The sequence below is a fragment of the Poecilia reticulata genome, chromosome 12, assembly GCF_904066995.2.
Source record: "Poecilia reticulata chromosome 12, P_reticulata-male-v2, whole genome shotgun sequence".
NCBI classification, from domain to species: Eukaryota; Metazoa; Chordata; class Actinopteri; order Cyprinodontiformes; family Poeciliidae; genus Poecilia; species Poecilia reticulata.
This window is the reverse complement of record NC_088841.1, coordinates 6,720,610-6,741,978: the sequence shown is the minus strand read 5'-3', so window position 1 is coordinate 6,741,978 and position 21,369 is coordinate 6,720,610. Positions and strand designations below refer to the sequence as shown.

Sequence of the window (21,369 nt, the reverse complement as noted above, 5' to 3'; positions counted from 1 at the left end):
TCTTGATTCCTTAAAATCTGTCGGATTTTAAGAAACATGTTGTCTTTTGACATTTTTTTAGATTGCAAAAGCTTTTGGTCTCCAAATCATTTCAATGTAAATGGAAACTGACCTTGCGCTGTGCTGGAATGGTGACCAGTCTAAGGTATACGCCACTTCTATGCCAATGTCTGCAGCAGGTAAACACCAAGTCCGGTGGACAATGAATAGATGGACGGATAGAATCTACCTTAGTTGAAAAAAACAAATTCAAAGTAAACCTCATGCTCTCAACAACTTGTTCTGTATAAAACATATCTATTTAAAGCAGCACGCTGCAGTGCATGTAACTTGACTCGCACCACTTCTGACAAAGCAATCACTGCGGCAAAGTTAGAGGCTGATGATACCGTCTTCTCCTGACTTGTGCTTCCTGTATTTCATGCATAGACTCTGGAATATGTTGCGCTCAGCAGAAAGCTAGCTGACTGAATACGATTGCCATGTAATTCGTTTCATGATATAGTGTACCATTGGTTAGATCTTTGGTAAACTAGCTAAAAATGTAATATGAATATAACCCCATTAACTTTTCATTTAAAAAGACTGTTTTTATTTGGATTTATTAACATCATGCAGTCATTGCATCTGATCATTTTCAAAATGTCAATCCTTAAATTTTACTTTTTGAACTTTTACTTCAAAAAGTAAACGTTGGTCTCAATGCATTAGATAAGCATGAGTATGAAATAGGTTGCAGAAATCCTAAGATCTTCCAGGCCTCACTAGCATAATGTCTTCCAGGGGGATGCAGTTTGCTCCTAATCCAACCTTAAAATATGGATTAGAAATTTTTAAAAATGAGGGATCTTCAAAAAGATTTGCAAGTGCCCCCGAACTCCTGCCAGTGTTGCACAGCCTTCAGGATCTCAGGGTGGATTCTCATCCTTTCTTTGACTTTGACTCCGCTAAGTTGTTTAAGTACCTCAGTTCCACTGAGAAGTCGGTCCCCATAAATTTCCTGTGTGATTCTCTGTGTGATTTCATTACATAGTCATCAGCTCGGCTACTCACCACCTCATCTAACTTGTCACCGGATGGTTATCTCTTGACAGCTCAACTTCATGGCTTAGCCAAATGTCTGGCAAAGAAAGTTGCAATTTGATGAAATGATTACACAGCCTGGCATTAAATGCGATGACTGATGCCAATGACCAATAATAACAGACAAAATTATTTTTAAAAAAGTCAGTTTTTGAATACACTAATCTCATTCTTCCCTGACTTGTTCCTCCCAGAGAATATCTGCGTATCAACATCACGGTAACAGGGAAATGAAAATACACAAATACACACTAAATATAAGTAATAATAGTAAAAATAAAAATAACTGGACAATCGAATCAAAGCCACACACTTCCACAAAGGAAAAACAATCTGACTATTGTTTACTGTTTTGCAATACAAGGAAGTGACACTTTTATTGTTTGAATGTTTCTGAATCGCTGCTTGACTGCCTTCAGCATATTGGTTTTGCTCTCAATAAGACAATAAAAATGTTGCTAAAACTGAGGATTTGATTGTGTTTTTTTCTGCTCTATATTAAAAAGCACCATAACCATAACATGGTAACTGATACCATGTAAACCGTATCTATTTAAAGCAGCACGCTGCAGTACATGTAACTCCACTCGCACCACTTCTTGCTAGTATAAGTGTTGAGTTTGAATAACCTACAGCAAACATATCCAAATTAGTGTCATCACCCATAAAGCAAAGTACCGTAGCAAAGCGGAGTTCTCAGCCAGTTCACTTTTAAAATGTCCCGAACTTAAATAACTTTCTGTTAGTCAAAGGAGGAGGAAACAGTTCAGAGGCTATGTTGCATTGGCACTTTATTCTTTCCTTCGTCCATTTCATATCTATAAATAAACAACTGTGTGCCAGCTTATCTTTCCTTAAAGTTAAGTATTTTCTTGAATAATAAAACTAGACAATGAGCTGCATTTGGGATGGTTTTTGTCGCTGAAGCCTTGCAAAAAAATTCCCTTTATCTTAAATATCAGAAGGGAGTCTTTTTGCATGGAGTTTGCATGTTCTCTCTGTGCATGTGTGAGATTCTCTCCAGGTACTCCAGCTTTCCCCCACATTACAAAATAATTTTTATGTTAGCTGAACTGAACTGGTGTCATCCAGCCTTACAAGAATAAGCAAGTATAGACAATGGACGAATGTATGTACTGCATATTATATTATGGCATCCATGTTCCGCTGAGGGTCAATGCGCTTCGGTATATTTTTTTGTTTGAGTTGTAAAATGTCTCCCATACAACCAACTCTTACCATAACTTTCCTGAGTTCCCTTGAACTGTAGGATCATGGGACGGTGGTATGCTACGGTGATGGAGGAGCTACTGTCGTCACACAAAACAGTTTGTTTACTGGGGAGAGAAAAACTACATTTATTACGACCACAACGAGGCATACTAGCGCGTCACGTTTCTTGATCCACTAGTATGACACTACATTAGCTATTTGGGTTTAACCCCGCCGGCCTTCGAGAGGCTAACTGGTAATGCTTACACTCCTTAAAACACTCGACCACAAAATAGCATACCGAACTGCATCGACCCATGTCGTACCGCTCAGTGGAAAAAGAGGCATTCCTGGTCCATTTGATTCTTGTGAAATATGACAGAATAGGCTCTGCAATTAACCCCAAATAACTCTAACCACAGTACAAAATGTACCTTTGGTGGGTATGAACCGAGGCTTAAGTGGCATGAAATATCCTGTGGCTGATGGTTCTGTTATGTGCCTCTTAAAGTCAGGTATCAAATGTTTAAAGTTACACAACTCTAAAGGGGTAAACTGCCCAAAAAGCACACACAGGAAGTCCATTGTCCATTGAGGCAAGTGTAATCTTTATGGATAAAAGATAGGGAGCTACGGGTAATCCTACCTCTGATTCCCGTGTTTCCACCAGATCGACACTAAAGCCAAATAGTTTCTAAAACTTTTTATGGAGCAGTTTTAACTGGCTTTCAGAAATGTTTTGATTTTTGAGAAAATGATCTATTCCACCTTTTTTGGATTGAAAAAAAAACCCAAATGAGAAAGTTTAAGCCTACAAAAAAAGAAAAGTTGCCAGTTTCGGTGCATAAAGGGTAGCTGTTCGCCTGCAGGTTGGGAAAACCCCATTGATCTAAGTTGATGTGGATCTGTTTTAGTCCTGTTAACTGTTTCACCACCTCACAGCCCTGCTACGCTAAGCCACTCAATCCACCTAAAGCTCAACAGATCTCAAGTTAGCTAGATGTTAAACACACACACACACACAGACACACACACAAACACCAATGGTTAGATTTTCTTTATTATTATTATTATTTATTCCCCACCGCTGGACTAAATCATGTGCCCGCATTTCACATTATATGCGTGAATGACCTTTGTATAAATCAGATATTGTAAAATAATGCAAAAAGGTATTACCTGTGTAATTAAAAAGTGAAGATCTAAACTAAGCTGCATGTCAGTGGGCCGTGATGAAAACATTCAACTTTCCCAGAAACTCTCATTACTACTCCCATCTTTTTAAACTAATGTGACGACCAGTGTGGCATTTTAAAACGGCTCAATAAGAGCAGAGCCAGGAGTTTGTTTTGCAAAGACAACAACGCTGTCTGAATGAAGTGTGAGTTTATTGACGGGAAAATAATGAGCATCAACCAGTTACCACAGGCAGATGGTGTGACATTTAAAGGCAGATTATCGAACATGGCGAGCTAAACTTACGTCACTTCTTCTATCATATAGCAAAGATTTATTTGAATCATCTAAATGTCTCTACACTGCCGTTGTGTTTTATTTTTGTTCTGAATTTATCTGTCCATTTAGGTCTTTTAAAGTTGAAAAACTGTTGTTTTTTTTCTTTACAGATTGGAGTTTTCATAATTGTGAAGTGAAAACAACTCACAGGTGCAGTTTTAGGACATGAATATGTCATTGGAGGAAGCACAAACGTCCAAATCTCAGCCAATACGATAGGTCTTTATCGTATTGTTTGGCAATTGGTTTTGAATCGACCCACCTGGATAAATTAAGGTTTTTAATAAAAGAAGAGCGAAATGGAGACATAAAATAAACTCCATGTTGTGAACTAAACAAAAAAAGATGGAAATAGACAGATGGAATAAAAAATATAGGCCGATCTATGTTTTCGCATCCACCTGAATAATGTGTAGTTGCGCCACTGCCCCAGTGTAACGAATAACAAAAGGGCCGCTAACGTACCTGTCAATCGGGAGATATTAGTATTAGCACCTAGCATGTGCTCCAGTTCTCCAACCCGATCTATACAAAATAATAGTTAGCATGCATCAAATTATATAAAGGTGTAATAGCAACTCAAATAAAAATATCCAAACACTTACCATTAATACAGAAGGAAAAATAAACATTTGAACAATATAAATGAAAGGATTACAATAGATTATAAAACTTGCCTCTCCCCAGTGGAACGAATTACAAAAGGGCAGAGGAAATTAATAACTTAATATTTATAATAGTCCTGGAGCATAGACATATCATGTCTATGTCCTGGAGGACCCTGAACAAAAGAAGAAGAAAATAAGGCGGAGTTGGAGGACCAAACCCCTTATAGTAGACACAGAGGAACACAACAACAGTCAAGTAGAAGCAGACAAATACATGAAAGAACACATTTTGTGGAAATATACAACTATTAATATAGACCCAGTTACACATAGCCATATTAGAATATTGTTGAAAATTTCAGCATCTCAATGCACTATGGAAAATACATAATGTAGGATAATAACACAAAGATTGATGTATTTAAGCCTTTATTACAGTTAGTTATGATGATTTTCCGCTTTCGGGTAACATTTAAAACTGGAATATCACAATAGAGAAAAACAATTCAGTCTTTTTAATACCTGCTTAAATTGTTTTTTTAAACCCATCTGACAAGACTCATCAAAATGTATATTCTAATTTATGACTGTTACTGTAGTTTCTGTGTAAATGTATCAATTCTTGTCATACTGCTGCTGTCTAGTGCTGAAATTTGTTTAGTTTGGATCACTGAAATATTTGTGCAACAAAACTGCACCGCCAGTTTTGCTGTACGATAATTCAGAAACAGATATGACTTTTTGCTTAATAAAAACAGGCTAAAGAATTAGTAAATTCACCCACTGCTAACTCTTCATCATTATTATTATTATTTTAAATAGAAACAATAATTGAAAAATGGAGGAACAAAATGAAGAACAGTTGGAACCTCTAATTGTGCGGATTTTTCAGCGTGAGGTCTTGGTGTGATGTGAGTCAACAGTATGTCTCCTGAACTGACATAATGTCAGATTTAATTTAGTTCCCTTATGCGTGGGAAAAAGTCTGTAGTTACTCTGCAGCCGCTCATTCCTGTTTGGACGTCAATATGAACACGGTGCGTTTCTTTTCACAGTGGAGTTGATCAATACTTAACATTTTAGACCGAGTTTGATTAAATGCAAATTTATCCGGCATGTATTTTATTTTATTTTTTTAGATTTGACCAGAATCAACCAAAATATTGCATCACACTGGTACAGAAACTGCGATAGTCCTGAGATGTTCTCTTGAAACTTTACTTTGACATTAGCTAAACATGCTAGCTGAACATAAAGACTTCTTCTTAAACTGCTTTAATTAGTTTTGCTGGGAATGGAAAAACAACAAAATATGAGATATTCTGTTAAACTAAAAACAATGTTAGTTTCCAAGTTGCAAATTCAATCCTGAAGAAAATGTTTTGTATTGCTCAATTCATGATTAGCTGTTAGCAACGCCTCCATGTCTCTTATGTTAGCAGGTTTTTTATCCATTCATCCTTTATTTAAACACACCCGTCTATGCAGTACCTGTCTCCAGACACAGAGTACACACTGTCAGTCCATCCATCATCAGTCTATCAGAGAACAAATTTAGTTTTCTATGAACAGATTTTTGTGACATGTTTTTCTTTTAAATTTATTTTCACAGAAAGCAGCATAATGCTAATATGATATAAATACTTTCAATTTAGGTGTTTTATTACAGCCCCTAGATTTTTTTTTTTTACATTTTGCCACATCAAGCTTAGGCTATTTTGAAAAGTAGAATAATAGGCAAAAGTTTTAGTCTGTTGATGGTCAAAGATAATTGAGCCACACATCAAAAGTCTTTCAGATGTAAGTGCAGCCAAAGAAAGCATTGACTTTTTGAACTGTGGGCTGATTACCGATGCAAGGCAAACTTTCCAGATTTCTATTTGCTTAAGAGGTTTAAAAAAAAGGTTTATTGCTGTAAACACTGTATTGCACTTTGATAAGTGCTAAGTGCTGCAGTTCTCAAGTCGCAGTTTTTAAAACAAAAAAGAAATCAGCCTTCCGTGTTTTAATGTAGAGTTCTGTGAGACTTGTGGCCAAGAAACAACATTAAAGCTAAAACATAATTTGTGTTTTATGAATTCTATTAACGACAAAGTAAAATAGTAATTTGTTTCCATTGTCTAGCTCAGTTTAAACTGCTGTTTTTGTCCTAATGATTCTTGTTCCAGTTTTTCTTGGTGTGTTTACAACTGTCTCGGACGAGTTACTCTGTAATGCATACACTAAATTACTGCTAGCGGCAAGAGCCTTTGCAGGGAGTTTAAAACTTCTGAAAAATCAGGACCGGCAGTAATGCAGGTTCCTACATAAACCTAAATTAAACTTTCTTGTTTAATGTTAACTGTATCCAGTGACTTCATGTGAAATGTAACATGAATTATGGACAGAGGTGGAAAGCCCGGCGCTTCGAGCTCTGGAAAATACTTGCATGCAAACAAAGTAACTTGTAGCACCCTCTCATTTAAATTCATTTTAAAATACTGCACCCTTCCTGCAAACTCAGCTTGAGAACACATTTTAGTGATTATTATTAAAACAGAAATACGCTTCTTATTGTGCAAATATTTACCCCAGAGAGTTCGATGTACTGCAGCAGACTCTCTGACCACCTCCGCCCCCAGTGTCTCTACTGATAATTCAGCCAATATAGCTGGAACAAATATCACCACAAGTGGAGTAATAGACAGAGACAGAGAGAGAAAGAGCGAGAGAGAGGGGAAAAAAGAGTTTTAAGTAGAATCAGCCTTGATCTATCCTTAGAGCCTATAGTAGCTTAGTTTGGACTATTATCTGAATCTCGGAGGAATCAGGTGAATGAGGTGCTGCAGCAGCAGGAAGTCAGAAGCTGCTGTATCCTGATGTGCTCAACCTAAAGCCATTAAGATTTGAGCTTCCACAATTTGAAGTTGGAAATCTAATTTTTGTGAAACAGATCTGATGGGCACTCGTAGAAAAAGAGTTTGCACAATTGCATTTGCGAAGGAAGATGGTCAGTCTAGGACAAATGTGTTGGTTTGCTTCCACAAAACAACAAAACAAAAACAAAATAATGTCGCTATGTTATCCTGATATAGTGCTACTAATCATATGAGCCAAGTTTCATCCTGGTAAATAATATAACAGCCCTGACCTTAAATGGTACATTTACAGGTGATAGTTGGACAAATTGAGTCTCTTGCACATATAGCACTACACTACCTCTATTTATTTTGCATAAAGTGCAGACATATTGTTGTTAGCTTGAACTGCTAGTTTCCAGTCTTCAACCAGAACCTGGGTTCGTTGAGTTTGACATTATTCCCACCTTCAAGTTAAGTATGATTGTTAAAATGTTCTTTTTAGTAATATCTGTTTGAGGCAAACCTAATTCTGCATCTTTTTGACTTGTTCAGCCTGTTAGCTTTACATTGTAGTTAATTAATTATCTCCTGAATAGTTAATTCTAAAATTTCCTCTCAACTTTACTAAAGGCTGCCAGGCTACCACCAGCAATACTCTTACCACCCACTCAAATCCTAATGAGGCTTTTGCAGCAACACACGTCTCTCTCTTATACCATGAATGTAATCTTACCGACGCTGCTATCATTTTTGATGCACAAATTTTTATAGCATCATGTTACTTATGTTACTTTCATTTTTTGTTTTCAAAATTAAGTATCAAGTACTGGAACTTATTAAATATAAATATTTTTTTAGAATCTGAAAAACAGCTAGAGGTGAGGTTGATGGCTGGTACATTTTCATGACCACAAAATGAATGTCTACATGGCATAGAGTGAGATTATGTGATCATTGTGCCGTTACACGTTGCCACTTGGGTATTTTTTTTGCAATAAATATGGTGTTTCAGAGTGATGACAGTCATGCTGCTGAATGACTCAGGCTGGTTTAGCTGGTGATCACTGTCCATGATGCAGTGTCACATTCAGAGAAAGGCAATTCTGCACCACTATTTATCTTATGTTGCTAAATATCCTACATTTGTTATGTGTTGCAGTGAGATCTGCACAGGTTTAGAAAACAGAAAACAGACCATAACATTCTGAACACAAACTGCTTAGACTTTTACCTTCATGCCGGTGCTACAGGGCTCTAATTGCAGAAATGATCCACCAGAGACACAGTGGAACCAAAGTCAAATTTCTTGTTTCTGTGCTCAAGCTTGTCCAAAAAAGCTGATTCTGATCAGAGATTCTGAGAGAGAGAGAGCAGAGGGACGACTGAAATATACTGTATTAAAAAAAGAAATGTAATCCTCTGAGCTTTAAAAAAAAAAGACGAAATTGATACTATCTTCATATTTGTCCCCAAGGTATCATTTATAACGACCAGGAAAATCAAATCAGCACGCAAAGCAATATGCAGTCATCAAGACAACATTTCTTCATAGCATCACTGCTGCTATATGAAAAACATTTACATATTTAACAATGTCTGTTTATCTTGGCCTTTTGTGAGAAATATTTGGGAATAAAAGTGCTTTCCTCCTTTTCAAATGAAAGAAAAAAAAATCATTTAAGGAGCCCCTTGTTAACGGAGCATTGTTATGTAAGAGTGAGTCAGCATAAAATGCCAATGACAAATATTTTATTGTACTTCAGTCGTATGCACACTCTTAAGCAAATCCATAGGTAGACATGTGCCTTCCAGCACTCAGGTAAAATTTGTGTTGTTTCACGTTAGCAGCCATATGCTGAAGCAGAATAAAGTGGATTCTTTCTAAAACGATATGATTATCTCCAGTGTTTTCACCCTGTGCTGACTCATTATTACTTGAATCTATTTTTGTAATAATCTGTATTATAAAAAACTTTAACTGAACATACCTCCGCCTACTAAATAGAGGTAAGACTAAGTTTCTTGGTATGTGTTAAATATGTATCAGTAGGCATTTCTGGTGTACATGTTACACATTAGATGTGTTTTGGTTTCAGGGAAACTTGCTGCAATTGTCTGTAGTTTTATTGTGAAGTGATTTAGTTGCCATGAAAATTGAATAGCTTTTAAATATCAACAACAAAATAAGTAAATGCTGTCAATTTGTACATTTTCTGGCAGAAACGGTTGTTACTGGGCTGTTCAGGGCATCTTCAAATTCAGTACAGCTACATTTCTACAGCTGTGGGTTTTTGCAATTATCCAAGCCTTTTGGAAAGAGGCTGAGCCAGATATCCTATTGGCTTATCACTATACTGATTCAGCCCTCTCTTCAGGAAAACAACTCACTCCTTCGAATTATCCCAGGGATAAGTATTTAAAGACTGAATCAATCAGTTAGCTCTGGATTGTTGGAAGGCCTTCCGAAAAGATCCACAAAAACAAAAACATCCTGGCAGCGTATTTCTCGCTGCGACTCGCACCAGGAGATAGTGCTGCGAGAGGGCTAAAAGATGGAAATGAGTGATACAACTCAAGAGATTATCAAAGGGCAGACGGAGAGAAAAGAAGAGAGGAAGGGTGGTGGAACAGAGGGGATATCTGTGCCTTTAGGCTCCGGCTGCAAGGTTGATACCCTGATGGAGAGATAAGAGAAAGAGGGAATAATAGGAGAAAGAGGACGTAGGAAACAGAAGTTGATGGAGGAGTGAAAGAGAGGCTGAAAACGATACCACGCCGGTCGTCTCGAGACGGGGGGAAGAGATCGAGCTCCAGTAGATTTTAGAGATAAGGAGATAGTGATGGAGGTAAGCGTGTGAATGCAGGGTGGGTAGAGGAAGTGTGGATGTCTATTCCTGTTGATGGCCCGTCAAACCATGTGTATTCTGATCCTCGAACTCTGCGAGATATCATCAACTCTGCTTGAACTCGCAGCGCAGAGGGGAGAAGAGAGAGGTGAAAACCAGTCGGGGAGAATTGAGATGCCCCCGAGGGCTCCGTGTCACAAACTGTTAGTTAGAGAAATGGAAATGAAATAAATTAAGTGGCCCACTGAGTAAAAGCTACTTGCATATGCACAAGTACGCCCTAATAGGCAAACATGCCGCTTTTAGAAAAACATAAACAAGCCAGCTGAGGAGAAAGCCTCGGATGAGAACTTGTAGCAGTTTAGTGGTTGAATTATCATGATTTTTATTTTTATTTTTTTTTATGCGTGGAGCGCCGTGCCTTCTTCGGTGCTGGGATTTAGCATGATAAACACAGCTGGGACCAGACTGATGATGTTGCTGGGAGCATGCTACGCTTGTCTAGGAGGGCTCGTCTGTGTCTGGCCCCCGGCCAATGCTCTCTCACACACACACACACAGCACAGCACAGTGTCACATCACACAAACATTTTCCTAAAGCTGGGTTCACATCGGACAGACCCTCTCCAAAAGCTACATCCATCCGCTTCAACCCGGCTGCCCACGCCGTGTCACCCGTTATGTGTACAGCCGCCTCGAGAGGATCCCTCAGACAAACACAATCCCACTCCTCTGCTGTGGAGTTAAACGCGGCGAAGAGACAGACATGACCGAGCTGGGCCGGACCAAGACAGAGGATTGGATCAAGCCACTTGTAGCTGGCAACGCTCGGCTCTCTCAGGGCCTCTTCATCAAGTGAGCCAAGGCAAAAAACAAAAGAAAAAACAATGGGCCAGAGCTGGGAGGGAGACACAACGGGGAGAGGCAAAGGGAAAAGAGACAGAGTAGCATAAGATGATAAGTGAACATCAGCCTCTCTACGTCTCTTTTTTTTGGACTCTTTTATAGAGACACATGAAAAGACATGATTGAATGAGCAAGTGGAACCTACTCCACCTCGAGGTTTGCTGTCAAGGCTTTGCGGCGCTCCGTCATGAGCCGCTGTAATGAGCCTAAAGGGAAGGCAGGAGAGGAAAAGAGGTGGAAGAAAATAAACAAGCGACGAGGGAGAAACTTGTGGCGGGAGCCGAATCGATGTTTTCATTCTTGAATGCAGAAAAGTGTCCATTAACAGCAGCAGGGCCGAGCAGCTGTTGGATCATCGCTCCAGCACGCTGTCACTGACTGTCCTTTTGGGTTGCTTGGAAAAAAAGAAAGGCCGGGGTTCTTTGATCTCCACCAAAAAGCGAAGGAATCTGGGAGTCGAGCTGTTCTTTGGGTTTTGCTCCATTGTTTACCTTCAGACAGCAGGAACCTTTCTTCAGCCCTCTTTGTTCTCTTTGTGTCATTTTATTTTGACCCAGAAGTGACTCTGGTACCAACGCGTTTGTACTCATGATGTCTTTAATTTCACTATCAAAAATTAAAATCTCATTGAGAGAAAACACAAACCATTGTGTAACCTTTTTCTTTTTCAAAGAAAAAACTATATAGCTGGTCTGCTATGCTAGGATTCATAAACTATCCACTTTCATAAACTCAAACTATGTCCTAGGGAATTATTGGGGTTTGCATTAAACTAAAACATTTCTGTGTACAGTTTTATAGTTTTCCAGGAATCTGCAGTCAGAAAAGTCATGTCTCATTTTATGCATCTTTCATGTCATTATTTATCATGATCATCATCATAATTCTGCATGAGAAGAGCCAGCTGCTGTAAATCCAGATGTAAACAATCTTAGAAAAGCTTGTGAAGGGCATCACATCATCCAAACCGACTCCTCTACAGAAGTTGCAGTTGGCTTTCTTAGTTTTGTCACAAAACTGTTGGTTTCCATTGCTCAACCATTTTAAAATGCATCCATATATTAAAGCATACATTATTACTCCCGTAAATCTGCATACACTGAAGAGGAACATTGACATCACACAACTTCCAATTTATAAAATTGGATTGTAAAATCCATAATTGTGTCCTGTAGAGTCAGTAGAACCAAAAGTATCAACTATCTGCAAATAACTACATTGCTATCCGATTACCATGGCTGATCTCACTGTTAATATATAATAATACAAAGAATGATGTTCAAGTTTTAAGACAGCAAATAATAATCAATATTTAAAGATCCATATTTTCTTAAAAGTAAATATTGACTACTTCAATGCTTTTTGAAAGCTTAACAAAAAATATTCACATGGACTTTAACATGTCAGACAAGAGACATTTGTTTTTTTAGTCTCATGACCTTATATATTCACCATGTTTTGGAGATTTCTGGTGGGTAGAGTCAGGGCTGTGCTCCACTGATCACATGTTGAAGAGAACATGTGGTAAAGCAGTTTTTGAAATTACAAAAATCATATTTAAAGTGCTCATATGAACTATGATATCTTACATAATAAAGTTCTTGCTTCTTAATGGTGACTGAAGAATATTTGTTTTGAAAATCCTCACTTAAATTTGAACATTCCAGCTATCTTTGCAACAGAAGTTATCATTTTCATCACTAATGTTACAGAATCAATCTGTATATAAATAACATAGAAGAAAATCCATCCATCAGTGTGGCATCAGACTCGCACAGCGGTGTCTGGAAATTGAAAGCTGCATGTTGAAATTTGACGTTGATCATAATGTGGCCTGACGTTTGTTGATGTGTGCTTCCTGGACGTTGACAGGGAAAGGAGAGAGTGAAACATTGTGATTGTGCAATTATAGAAGTTATCATAAAACAGCAGAATTTAATCTGCAGACCAAGAACGGTACAGAAGAAGTTGTATTTGAAATTTCTGTTTTTGTGTTATTTGTTTTGTGATTTATTTATTTTTTTGTCTTCATGTTTGTTTTTCTTTATGCATTTCAGTGCAGTTCAGTTCCTTCATTGTCCCCCAAGGGGGAAATTTGTTTTGCAGCCAGGCATTTGAAGCATACAGCACAACATAAAAGTGCATGAGCAGTGTTAAAAACAGACATTTCATCAAGGTATAAAAATAAATTATAAGGTTTTAAAAAGTTCTCATTCTGGTTGGACTGTGATTCATTAGCAACCATGTAGCTGAAATCTAATCTCTGTTCAACAAAAAACTGTACACCATTTGATATTATACCGACATCTTTGCTTACTCACTTGACATGTTTTCTTTTATTGCATAATATGTGTATAATATGGAATTTTATTTTCATTTTGCGTATGAATTTAAATACTGTCTACACCAAATCTCTACATCTTTTCCCTCATTCCAAATTTGTCACTTTCAACAGTATAGAGTTGCTTTCCTCAGATATCCTGCTTTGTTTGGGAAGGTGTGAAAGCATATCCAATCTCTGCCGGAGCCAAAACAAGCAAAATCTGGGCCACCTGAAAATGTAGGTTGTGCTTTGCATTCAGATGAACCGTGGAACGGTTCTCTGTTAGTGTGTAATGCAGAACTATCCCGTGAACAGAAAGAAAGAAAGTGAACCCGAGGGAGGAAGTGACAAATGACATAAAAACATAGTTTTGTTCTCAAAACTCTGAAATCTTTCTGGTACCTTGTTCTGTGACGGCGTCACCATAGCAACACGTCACAGCCTCTTTTACCTGCATTCAACATGTTGTGTAGCTCATTGTCTCACCTTCATGGTCTCTTACTAGGGAGCTTCTTATAATAGCGCTCCTAGCTAGCTGCTGAAGCTGTATCCAGGTGGTTTACTCCAATTTTAAGAGTTCATCATAAACGTGAACTGAACCTGAAGAAGGTTGGAAAGTTTTTGACACTTTCCGCCCAATAGGGCAAAGTCTACTGAACCATCCTGGTGTGAAAGAGCCCAAAGTCTGGCCTGCATTTTCCATCATCTCACGGACCATTGGAATGCAGTTTGATCAGGGCAAATGTGGAAGAGCCTGTTTCATTTATGTCTGTCCACCCATAGTTTGTTTTTCCAGATTCTGTCCAGGCCTTACCACAAAGCTACTACTACAGGTCTCCTAGATTTACTGAGGTGTTTTGTCAACGATCTACAAGTGTTTTCGGAAACACTGTATTTGAAGGGGTGTGCATAAGACTGACATGACACTATCATAAATATGACATAACATCTGTCATGAACATGAATGAGTCTGTGAATGTCTATGACTGTTGTCATGAAGTATCATCGGGTAAATAATGACATTTTTAATACAAAGTTTTTTTTAATAGTTGCATTAAAAGTCAATTAAAAGTACCAACTTTGCATCAAAGTGTATAAATGTACCAAATACAAAGTTGTACTTTTAATGGACTTTTAATGCAACTATAAGCAACTTTGCATTAGAAATGTCATTATTTACCCAATGACACTTCATGACCACAGTCATACAGACGTCTTCAAGTTCATAACAAGTGTTATGTCATATTTATGACAGTGTCACATAAATCTTATGCGCATTCCTTCAAATAAAGTGCTACCGTGTTTTCTTTCAATGTGGGAAGTTTCAGTACATTCACCATCAGTTTCAACTTTAATGAGGGAGAGAAACAATGTAAGAGGATGCAGGTGTAAATTAGTTTTCACTTACATTAGATATTAGTACTTCCTGGAGTCGGCAGATTGGTGTACTTGCATGTTGCAGTGTGTACAGTCAGAGGGACTCATGCCCAAGAAAAACCTAAATCTGTTTGTTTTTGGCTGATCACTTAGAGCTAATGAGACTGAAGAAGAATCAATTTACAAACCTCATGAGGAAAGTCCTTATGACTAAAGAAGAAGTAACTAAATGGTCTCACAATATGTTTGCTAAATCCATATTTAGTGACAAAGTTGTCAAAGCTACATTTAGTCCTGTTTATTAATTTGTCATGTTTTGTTTGTTTGGCAGACTTATACTGTGGTGTTTCTGTATACAGCAGGGAGATAATAGATTTTTTAAAAAAAGAAGAAATACTTTCATATTGCTGGTGGAAATTTTGAGCAACAGCTGGCACTCTGACATAGAGGAAAATCCCATTTTTCCCCGTTCCTAGAAACCAATCTTATGTTTTTTATTTCCCCAAAGTTAAATCTGCTGTGCTCTCATTTAATCAGGCATGTTGATTATGACTAATTTGTTGCCGTGGCAAGGAGAGGCAGACGGAGGAGGGATTTTATTGTACATAATATTAGTAAGTCAGTGCGGAGGATTACAGTGTCTTCAGAGAACATTTCATTACTTCATTAGGCTCCCTCAGATAACCTTTCATTTCACATTAATAGTTTTCATTTAATCCCTGCCCATGTCTGAGCTGCTGCTTGCAATGTACGACATGAAGAGAAAAGCCTGTGGAGCGACTGCTCCTCTACAAGTGGAGGTCCAGGTGATTAAGGAGTAAACTTCAAGGGGCCGCCGTTTCCATCGAACTCGGAACAGCTGCTGGAACAGGATTTGTTAAGTCGGCTGCAATTTAGTGCCGGAATTTGTTTTTGTCTTGTAATTTCTAAGCATCGGCACTTTTGCTAATTCTTTTAGATTGATTTATCCCCGGTTCATAATCCCCACGGGCCAGATGTTACTCGAGCAGAGATGCAGTTTGTTCACCTTTCACAGCCACTTGCCAAACTCTCTTTTAGCAAAACCCAACCCTAAGTTGCTCCCGGTAGGAGACGGGCATTTTGCTCGACAGCTTTTATCTGAGTTTGAGGAACGTGCAAAACCCTGGAAAGCCCTAGTTAGAGGTTTTTGAGCAAATAATTAGTGTATCCACATTAATCGCATGCTATTACAGTGTCACGAAAATGTTCATCCATCCGAGTGATGAAGGTTTTTTTCGTATATTTTAACAGGCAAATTCTTGATCACCTTGGAAAACATTTATTGTATAATTTTGCTTTTGACGTGTGTGGGTGTCAGAAAACTAAGACAGAAACAGCTCTGTGAAAGATGTTAAATAAAAATGTAAACTAATTTCACAGGACAGCACCCAAAAAATTGTCTGGTGTTTTTCAGCTGTATAGGGTCATTTTGTTGTGCTGAATCCAAAATACCACATTGGCTTTGCTCAATCAGGTCAACCTTCTGAACTATGGAGTAAGATGAGATTCAAAACGCATGACTTCTTTCAAATGGATCAGTTTCCTCAGAATCTGGGATCCATGAGTGAAGAGCAGGAGGAGAGATTCAATCAGGACATAGAAGAGATGGAGAATTTTACACAATGAAGATATAATGTTCAATTTACATGTACTTACCCTTATCAGTGTTTATTATTCAGTTCACAGAAATCCAAGTTTGTAACATTTAATCAATACACTCTGTTGGAAAACAATTTTTTTCCTAAAACCTTTTTTTAATGAGAAATGAACTGATAATGTCACAAAAATGTCATCAATTTAGTCAGAAGGTCAAATTTCTCTAAATTGAATTAAAATAAAATCCTGGCCCGATTGATAAAAATGGAAGTCATGATTGATTCAGCAGTGCAAATAGTCCTAATTCAGTTGAAAAAACATAGACAACTTCCAAAAAATATATATTTTTTGTAACCCAGTGTAATTTAACTACAAGGAGGATCATCTGCGTTCGCTTTAGAAGTGTATTGACTCAAAAATGGACTGTGGGTGGAAGACAAAGACAGCCTTTCATCCACAACAGCATACATATTTAATGCAAATTTCTTACAACACTACCTGTAAGGCTTGGTGGTGATTGTGTAATAATTTGAAATAGGACTTTCTCTTGAATCTGCTGCTGGGTGAAATACTCTTTCTGTGTCCTAATATTGATTGTGAAAGATCAAATAAGTAAGGCATAAAACAAAAATGAACCTTCCAACAGGAAGACCATCTTTAGGAGTCAAACCATGATTATCAAATTCTGCAAACTGTCTACAAGGGCCTGTTTCTACCTGAAAGAGTAATTACTACTATTATATATAAATATTAAGGCAACAGTATATTATATTACATGCTGAATTGCAACTACCTGCTGAGGCTCAGATGGTTGTTTTACAGTTTTATTGAAATACATGTCAATGTAATAGTTGCACACACAAAAAAACAACCAGTTAAAAGTTGCGCTTTGTGTTCTGCTTTATTTGCCAGCTGTGTTTGACACTTCAAACGCTGCTAAGAGAAATTAAATTACATGCTAGCCATACTTGAAAACTTACAGGCAGCACAATGCCTATGATAAAAACAAGACAAAACAATTATTACCTGAAGCACATTGATTAAACCCTGCAGCAAGAACAGAAAATCCTTGAGTTGGGTTAAGCTCAAGCTTAAGATGTTTGAGCAAGTCAGCTGAGACTTGCAGTCTTTTACTTGAAGTAAATATTAAAGCAACATGAAGCCATTATTAAATCATAACGTCGTATTTGTTGTAATGCTAATCTACTCCGTAGATCAGGGGTGACAACAGATTCTGTCAGGCAGAATTTGTCTCTACTCAAAAGCGGAGGAAGCAGTTCCATGTCTGAACAAAAAACAATTCGGGGTGCTGTCAAGTAGAGTTAAATCACTTTATTTATAGACCCAAAGATAAAAACAACACAAGTAAATTACATGCTGATTTTGATTTTTGTCAAGTTTTTTCCAACTTTGTTTATGCTACAACACTCAAATTTCAGCATATTTTTATTGGGATTTTATGTAATAGACCAACACAAAGTAGTGCATATTATGAAGTGGAAAAATGAATGTTTTCAGAATCTTAGCACATCAGGAACAGAAATGTTCACTGTGTTCTTTGAAACATGACTCAGTCAGATCAGATGGAGAGCAACTGTGGACTTCAAGTCTTAAAACAGATTCTGAACTGGATTTGGTCTGGACTCTTTTTCCATTTATTGACGTTTAAGCTGCATGTTTCAAATATTTCTCTATATTTAACTGGATTTATCATCCAGTCACTCCGGAAGAAAAGCATAATGCTGCCCTTACCATGTTTAAAGAGCCAGTATTATCTAAAATGGACTTTTTTGATATGTCCATTATCTTATGTTATTTCCTGATTGAAAACATAACTGGAGTGTTGACTTGATTCTTTCATGCATGCTTGAGAAACTCTTTAATCTCCCATGGCAACCATACAGCTGTGAAAAACGCGTGGTGGGACCTGGCTCCGCCTTCGAGGACGAAGCTCCTCCTCAAAGTTGCAGTTTCCAAACTTCTGAGCTTCTGCATCACAGAGCGGCCGTCCCCTGCCTCTCCCCCACTCAGCTCCTTCAGACTAGCCAGCAGCAATTAGCAAACAGCTGGTGGAACTGCACATGTGCTGGGCTCATGTTAGAAACTACTTCTCACTGGTAAAAATAGTAAAGAGTTAAAAGAGGAGCCATGTTGGGATGACTTCCTGAAGGTGGAGTCTCAGAAAGAACAGGAGTTTCTTAACAAGACAGTTGAAATTTCAAATTTTGTACCAAGTCAAATTTTTTTTAAGTCACATTTGATATATACAGCATTTTTATAACAACTGAAGGTAACATAGTTACTTGTTTGTGCCTTAAATGCCACTATGTGGCTGGAAAACACACAATACATAATAGGGATGATTTTGTCTGTTTTCAGTGGTAACACACCAGACATGCCACCTACACTGCAGAACACCACGTTCTGTTCACTGGGGTGGGCATTTGTTGTTTTCACCCCTCCATCTACCCCTCTCTAAATCCCCCCACTGTGCAGCCTTAATTGCATTCTCCGGGGAGTGATGAGTTTGGACACCAGACACTAAACATTAGCTATTCATAACTCCGTAGCACCATATTAAAAATCTGTTCAACTTGGCTGCCTGAAAACGCAGGATTCTGCAGGGCTAGTCGGAGAATCACAGGCATCTGTCGGAGGCTGCAATTTTCCTGGACACCAGTGAAACAGCCCCTATTATACAACACATTAATGGCCCAAGCCTGTCATGTTTTGTACATAGGCTGGCATTATTGAAATCCCCGGCTTTTTAAATTCCATTTTAATTCTCTTAGAAAATGTCCCTCTCATGCCTGGCTCATTACAGGCCGCATCACAGACAATAATGCGGATATTAGCGGACGACCCGCATGACTTCAGGTCAAAGTTCGGCTGGCGAAATTGAAAGGATTTGACGGGTATAGAAAGCGTTTGTGTACAGAAGCAGCTCTCAGTCGAGCCGTTTTGTTTTTCCTTCCCCACATCGTGAATTATGGTCTTTTTGAGATCTTTACAAAGAAAAAAAATGATTGATCACGCTCTCACTCGCAACAATGAGAAGCTGATCTGCTCCTTTTCCCAATAATGCTTCTCCCGGAAATTAGTTATTGCCACTTCAGAATATATATCTCGCAGTGCGCAGAGAGTGAAAGATTTGAAACCCTACAAAGTAAAATCTATCCAGCACCAAGAAAAATCCACATTTTCTGGACAACAAAGCATTAAAAGACCAACAACAACAAAGGATTTAATTGTCAGAAACCAAGCGAACTCCTCCATGAGTTTTTGCCACATGAACTTAGAATGCAGGTTAAAAATGTCATCCAAACAAATTCCCAGAAGTTGATATGCCTTGACAAGCCAGGCTCTCCTCAGTTTGCTCCTGACAAATGGTAGATCTGTTTACTGTTGATAATCTTATCAAATCTGAGATTGACTCATCACCCTGTCTCCGCAAATCTCCGTCTCTTTGACTCATCGACCCACAGACGTAATGAAAGCTAATCTGAGCCATCGTTCATTTGGTCCGCAGGGCTGAAGATCCGCGAAGTGATGATCAACGTGTCGCGTCAGCAGGTGGAGGACTTCCACGGCCCAGAGGACTACTGGTGTTTGTGCGTCGCCTGGAGTCACCTGGGGACCTCCAAGAGCCGCAAGGCAAGCGTCCGCATCGCCTGTAAGCGACGTCATCTCCCTTTGATTCCACGTTGACCTGACTGTGTTTGAAATCACTGTTTCTTTTTTTCCATGTCAAAACATATGATAACCGATATATTTTAAGGTCACAAAATATATCGCTTGTACAAATGTACAAGCGAACCATTTCCTGTTGCCTCCTAATGTGTGTGTGTGTGTGTGTGTTTTTTTATGTTGAATTTTCATTGTCTTTTCTAGACCTGAGGAAGAACTTTGAGCAGGACCCCCAGGGCACCGAGGTGCCTCTGAACGGCATGATTGTTCTGCACTGTCGTCCTCCAGAGGGAGTGCCAGTGGCTGAGGTGAGGGGCTGCTTGCTCTTCAAAGAAAGATCTTACCCTGTGTTGCCTTGAGAGCAGCTGTCATCTGTCTGGTTTACTTGTTGTTGTCACTAGAGAATCTGCTTTTGCTCTGCAGCTTCAACATATCAGAGACCCATCTGCACTTTGCATTTCAGTTCAGAGGGGGCTTTAGTTGTACGCCGAAGATTCAGATAATTTGAGCTTTTAGAGTTCTGTGTCCGTGTCAGGCATTAGTTGGATTGTGGGGGCTGATTTATATGTCTTTATACGTTGCAAAAGTATTCATCCACTGTGGAATTTCATGTGATAGATCCAAACAAGGTGGTTCATAATCGTCAAGAGAAAATTGATGCATGGTTTTGAAAATCCGAAAAGGGTGGCCGATGTTTCTATTCAGTCCCTCTGGGTTCAAACTTTTGCCGTTTCAGTTGCAAATGTTTTGTAATAAATATATCACAAGTAACTTTTCAGCAAGACATCTGCACTTCTTTCAAGTAATTAAGTGAATAACTGTTTAAGTGAATAATTTATTAACTTAAGCTACTTGTAAATCAGTGTACAAAGTTATTTGCACTAGAAACTGAACCAAAAATAATTGGTAAGATGTGGTGTTTTTGCAGTGCATTAGGTGATTTTAACACTTGAACATGTTTTGAGTTAAATCATTGGACTGTGGATTTGCTGACACTTTTTGAACTATTGACCACAAAGTTCTCTTCTGACTCTCTCTGACCTTCCTCCACACGTTTGCCATGTCTCTGACATGGCTTATGTCAACTAGCTGCGAATATGACTTTCTCTCAACAATCTCTTCCTTCCTGCCACTCCTCCATGAAAGGTCAGATTAATGGAGTGCACAACATATAGTCATCCCGTGAGCCGATCCCCCTCACTGAGCCGCGGATCTCCGAGTGACCTTGATCTTCTCGACTGGTTATCTGACTGATGCTCTCCTTGTCCAGGCTATCAGCTTAAGTGGACACCGTGTCTTGGTAGTTTTGCATTTGTCCCACACTCAATTCTATTTTTGGATGATGGATAAAACAG

At 38.4% G+C, this 21,369-nt stretch overlaps 1 protein-coding gene across 2 annotated transcripts in view; it reads left to right on the top strand.

Annotated features, from left to right (window-relative positions):
- Window positions 1-21,369, top strand: part of LOC103473501 (netrin receptor UNC5D-like) — a 230,104-nt gene that overhangs the window by 132,725 nt on the left and 76,010 nt on the right. For both annotated transcript variants that reach the window (XM_081614107.1, XM_081614106.1), the window contains exons 3-4: window positions 19,857-20,000; window positions 20,219-20,322. In XM_081614107.1, coding sequence (XP_081470233.1) covers window positions 19,857-20,000; window positions 20,219-20,322 — 248 coding nt within the window. The remainder of the gene's footprint in view (window positions 1-19,856; window positions 20,001-20,218; window positions 20,323-21,369) is intronic.